The sequence below is a fragment of the Solanum pennellii genome, chromosome 1 (genome assembly GCF_001406875.1).
Source record: "Solanum pennellii chromosome 1, SPENNV200".
NCBI classification, from domain to species: domain Eukaryota; kingdom Viridiplantae; phylum Streptophyta; class Magnoliopsida; order Solanales; family Solanaceae; genus Solanum; species Solanum pennellii.
The window spans coordinates 6,725,627-6,731,688 of record NC_028637.1 but is presented as its reverse complement, the minus strand read 5'-3'; the positions used below and the strand labels follow the sequence as shown (position 1 = coordinate 6,731,688).

Here is a 6,062-nt window from a genome sequence, read left to right as displayed (position 1 = left end):
GTAGGGGTAGGGGTAGGGGTTGGGTGGAATTTTTTATTTATTTTTTACATTTTTTTGGGAGGTGGGTGGGGGGAGGGCTGGTAAGGGTGGAGTTAAGTGATAGAATTATTTTTGTGTTTTTAAAGCTTTTAACAAGATCTCTAATATAATATGGGTAATCTTATCCATTGGGTAAACTCATTTTACTCATTTAAAATATGAATCGAGTCGGATAACTTACCCATTTTTATTTAACTCATTTTTTGCTCAACTCATATTCGACTCGATTCATTCGTTTGTCACTCCTAGTTAGAACTTAGGTCGGCGCTGTGGGCAACCTCATACGGCGGAACTTACAAGAATCAATATAAAAAGGGCAAAATTATTGTGAATTCTATGATTTCAATTGGACCCTTTGATTTTGCCTTATGCAAAAATCAATTAAAAGTAGGGAACAAGAGGAATATATCATGAACTATCGTAACTGGTATATAGATATCCTTTATTATACTTTTGTGACATTGGTCTCCCTGTCGTCCAAAAACTAGAGCATATATATACCTTTTACACTAACAAACATACACGTGTCATAATCTTATCCATCGACCCAACATTTATTAAATATCGGATCAACGGATAAAATTGTGTCATGTGTCTCTATTTAGTCTTCTGTTAGAGTGAAGGGCATATATGCTCTAGTTTTTAAACGGCAGGGAAAACAATGTACAAAAAATATGACGGAGAATATTTGCATACCATTTACGATAATTCAAGGATATATTTGTCATATTTCCCTATAAAGTATGAGTATAACGAAGTCATTGTCATTCTTGAAACCGGAACTCTCCGTGTCTATACGAGCCTGAGACAGACAAAGTGAGCAAGCTTACCGAGCCAGAATTAATAGGAACCCACATAAACAAAGAAAAAGTTATGTTAGCTTAAATGAACCCTAAATTTTCTCTTAAATTGTGTGATATATATGTAAAAATCAAGTAAAATATATAAATGTAATGAGATCATGCTCTCTCTTTTTCTTCAAAAATTCATTAACTCTAGATCCTGAATTTACCGATATATTTGTATTTGATGGAAACTCTTTCCCCTCTGCTTAGCCTTATTCGTACAAGGGATATTTTAGTGATAGATTCTATAGGAACATTACTATCCTATTTGGTCAAACACCAAACAACGAACTATGACATTTTTCTTTCTTTATAGTCTTCCTATACAAGTTCCTAGCTACAAACTCTATACTCCATTCATTATAGTATTTCTAAAGGATTTGATGATAATGATGATGCTAGTGACGATATCGATTGTGACCTTGATACGGAACTAGAGAACGTTTGCATACCCATTGTCCCTGAGGCATCACCACCTCCATAGAATGTAGCATGAGCATTGATCCATTTTCCTTTACCATATCCCTTCACAAATGAGGCAATTGCAAGAAAACAAACTAGAAACATCACAATTTGAGCCACATAAATTCCTGCATTAAAAATTGGAACTTCTTAATTAGCACTTTTTTTAGTTATACACTCAATTTTGTAAATGTTCAATGTTTATTCTACCAAAACAAGGAAAATGTAAGAGAAATAAGCATTTGAAAGTTAAATTGTTACCTAATATAGAAATGTGTAATCTTTTTTTATGAGACTAACATTAATACTAATGTTCAGATGAAATATTTTATTGGAGAATGTAGCAATGCAACAAAGAGTAAGTAGAGATTTAGTTTAGAAAAAATTGAGAGAATAATTAATAACAGGATGTAAATAAGCATTTAGAAATAGGGGAGATGAGATGGTTACTCCGTCCATCAAATTTTGGACATATGAGAAGAAATTATCGATTAGTACTGGTGAAGCTAATAGGTACCATATAAAATTAATTGAGATAGGTGAAAACTGATTCGAACGTGAGAATGATAAAAAGAATTGCATGACTTGGCCTTTAAGATGCTTCAGTAGTAATTGATTGACCATTTCAAGGCTAGGGTACCTAAAACTGTCCCACGTGAGGCTATGAGCTGCTAAAAAAGAAATAAAAAAAAATATTTTAAAATAATTTAATTTTAATTTTTTTATTTTATCTTAGTAAGATAATTTATATCACAACTATATCAATATCTATAGTTTGTTATAAGTACAATTTTCAAAATTCTTTCTTTTATCAAAAAAATATATTTTTGTATCCAATTAAATAGCGTCAAAAAAATTGAGACAAATTGGTTGTGATGGAATACTCATTCTTTCAAAAATATTTCACTAAAACACAAAATATATATAATAACCTAGAATAGGATTGCTCTCATAACATTTATACGATCAACAATGATGTGTATATTGAAGGCATATCAACAAGACGCCTCTATATATATATATATATTAGAGTGCGCTATTATATACTATGATTTTCAGAAAATTCAGTAAAAAATTAATTAATTATTTTGAAACGTACCTTAATTAAGCCATAGCATGATGTTCTTGACAAGATCATATTAAACAAGATTGTTTCTCCATTACAAAGATTATAATTTTTGTTCATGTTATTTTAATTCTCCTTTTTTTTTTTACTTACAATAAATTAAACATTATGGATGAATACCACATGATTCATTATTGGAATAGAGAAATGGGTGGTTATATAAGTGGCTCATATCATTAGTTACTTATATTCATCAAATAAGTGAGTTGTTACAAAGCTCTATCGCATAAGCCACAATTAATATTAATCTACCATTTGCTTCTCTCTTATATATGTATTTGCCTTTTCATATTTCTATTGACATTAAATTAAATTATTAATAATGATAATAAAAAGGAACTTGAGTAACAACTACAATTCTACAATAATATATATAGTCAGCCATTAGAATTTCACTAAGTGGAATTTCGGGAAAATAGATTATAACGCAAATTTTATCACTATCTCAAGGAGATAGAGAGACATTATTTTCGAAAGATCATAAGTTCAATTGCATCAAATTCAAGTAAAAACATAATAAAACAATGAAAAAAACATAGTCAATAATAAGATACGCAGTGTAAAATCTACAAGAAAAAATAATTAACAACAACAAAATAGTGTGATAATAAAAACATAATACACGTCAAATAATTAACTAGAACTATAAATGAATTTGAATAAATAACACAAACAAGTTTTGCCCATTAGGTAAAATTTGAGAATAATTTTTTTCTAATTGAATAATATTTGGGGCAGTAATAGTTTCTTCAAAAATCATCAACAAATGAACCACCTTGAACTGTTAATTTAATAAGTACTGAAGTGTCTTAATATCTTCAAATTTTTCAACTAAGAAATTTTTTTTAGAAGCCCGTTTACAAGTAGTTACTTCTTGGGCTTGGGCATATTTCAAACTCAAGTCGAAAAATCGATCGAACTAAATTTTTTAATTTCAATTCCGATTTCAAAATTTAATAGTTTAATTATTCTGTTTGATTTTTGATTTTAAACTATTTAAATTCGATTAAATCAATAAATTGAATTTAATTGTTTCACAAATCCCTACCAGCCTATGCTCTAAAATCAATTCCAAAGCCCAATACCAATGTGGCCCAATTAAAACCTCTTGTCTGTAACTCTGAAATCTCAACTTTCGTCTTTGAAGTCACACTAGCTATACTCGTATCTGTAGCGGCGGGGCTAGGTAGAGGTTTATGAGTTTGGATGAATCTACAAGCTTTTTCATAAAGTTGTAGTTGTATTAAAAAAATTAAATGCATATATATATATGTATATTAACTTGTGAACCTCTAACAAAATTGATTGACAGTTCAGTGGTAAAGAAGAGTGGTGAAAATGTTTTGCACACATTTATTGTGGGTTCGAACACCTTTTTCTTCTGTCCTAAAATTTAGAACCCCCAAACTCTTATTCATGTTTCGCTTCTGTCCGTCTTCTAAATCTCTTCTCCTCTTTGAAACCATCTTGTTCTCCTACAACTTCATAATTCTTTTGTAACTTATCATCGAATGCAATCATGAAATAATCATAGATCACATTTTAAAATAGTTCAGAGGGGTAGTATGATCCTTGTTAAGTTAATGTGTGTCGCTAGAATTTTGATCATAATTTAGGGTACTTATGCATTATTTCATAAAACATGAAGATTTTTTAAAAAAAATACAAAGCAATTTTTTTTTAAAAAAAAGTATGGATATTTTTTTTTAAAAAAGTATGGATATTAACTTAATTTAAATACAAGATAAAAAAATAAGAATATTTTTATAAAATAATTTACACACATGATGGATGGATGTTCTACAAAGCAATCCACGTACAAAGTTTTAAGGTGCCACACAACATAAAAGATGCACAAAAATATCGACAAAAAAATATTCAGATGTAATAGAATCTCAGTCTAATTAAGATATGAATAAAATTTCTATCATAGTATAAGAGTACTTATACATTATCCCTAAAAAAATAGAAAGTTGTAATATTTGAAACTGTTTTTACTCATCAATATGGTAGAAGTGCATTGTGAATGTCCAAAAAAATAAGTAATGAATTATTTTTGAGATAATTGTGGAGAATGACAAACTAATGAAGGTAATTAAATAAAATAACTCTCCTTTCAATTATTCCCTTTAAAGGGCAAAATAGCGGTCAGTTTGTTATATCAGACCCATCGAATTGTATAAAAAGTTTCCCCAAAACAAAACCCTCTTTTTTCTCTTTTCCCTTTATATTATAAAATATTTCTTCTTTCCTTCAATTTCTTCACAATATTAACCACAATTTCAATTTCAAATTTTTAACTTCTCTAGCACGCACGTCCTTGCGATTTTTCAAAAGTATTTCATAAATTTTAAGGTACTGCCTAAACTCATCTCACGTTATCAATTTTTTTAATTTTTTTTAATTTCTTAAAAATATTTTTTCACTTCACTTCTTAATCCCTTCAGATTTTTGGTTCAAACAATGGATGTCCAATCTCCATCAGATTCACAAGAGGTATGTCATTGCATATTGAAAATAATGTTGAACACCCATCGTTTTCCTTGGATCTAACTCACAGGTTCATTGTCTAATTCTAATACCATGCAAGAGATCAGATTCAAACTCAATAATAACCCATGTAGATTTGTGGATGGAGGTGTGAAAAATCCTTCTGACTTTGATGGGTCAAGTAAGAAAAGGAAACATAATACTGATGTTTTTACCGTTCATGATAATAAAAATGAAGTTGTTGGTTCTGGGTCAATCGAGCATCATAAGGTATCTGTATAATCATTGTCTATATATATGTTTAGATTTTATATTATCTGTCTTGTTTTTGTGTTGATTCATGTCTTATACAATTGTGATTGCATAAGTGTATAATCAATATTAGTATATGTTTTTGTGTTTATGTTTATTCATGCCTTATACAATTGTGTTTGTATAAATATATAATAAATTATTGTATCTGTTTTTGTGCTTATACAATTGTGGTTTTATAAATGTATAATATATCTTACTATGTGCTTTCTATTCATAGATTATACTGCCTACTTTACTGCCTCCTTATACAATTGTGTGTATAAGTGTATAATTTATCTTAGTATCTGATTTTGCTTATACAATTGTGGTTGTATAAATGTAAAATTTATCTTACTATTTATTTTTGTGTTTGTGTTGATTCATCTTTTATAATGCCTCCTTATACAATTCAGGTTGTATAAACGTAATTTTTCTGTATGTATTCTAATATATGTTTTACTAGCCAATGAAGTCATTTTCAGAATTTTTTTTAAAAAAATTAAATTATATACATATACATTAGTAAGCTTGAGAATTACAATAACAAACAGAAAATGTATTTATACATATTATAGCAACTTAAGTTTTTAACTTATACACATTTTCAAATTATCCAAAATTCTCTATAACTTATACACACAATTATATCTTTATACAAATATACAATTTACCAGAAACACTAAATATGTATATTTCTATAACTGACAAATTCATAAAAACAGACAACAGTTCCATACAATTATACAATTCACTAAATAACACTAAATATATATATATATATATATATATATATATATATATATATA

General features: G+C 28.3%; 1 protein-coding gene across 1 annotated transcript in view; it reads right to left on the bottom strand.

Annotated features, from left to right (window-relative positions):
• LOC107016975 (expansin-A10-like) overlaps positions 1 to 2,567 on the bottom strand; it is a 4,539-nt gene extending 1,972 nt beyond the window's left edge. The window contains exons 1-2 of the mRNA XM_027915320.1: positions 2,446 to 2,567; positions 1,337 to 1,474 (exon numbers count right to left, since the gene is read on the bottom strand). Of these exons, the coding sequence (XP_027771121.1) occupies positions 1,337 to 1,451 (115 nt within the window). The 5' untranslated portion in view covers positions 1,452 to 1,474; positions 2,446 to 2,567. The remainder of the gene's footprint in view (positions 1 to 1,336; positions 1,475 to 2,445) is intronic.
• Between the last annotated feature and the right edge of the window lie 3,495 nt (positions 2,568 to 6,062).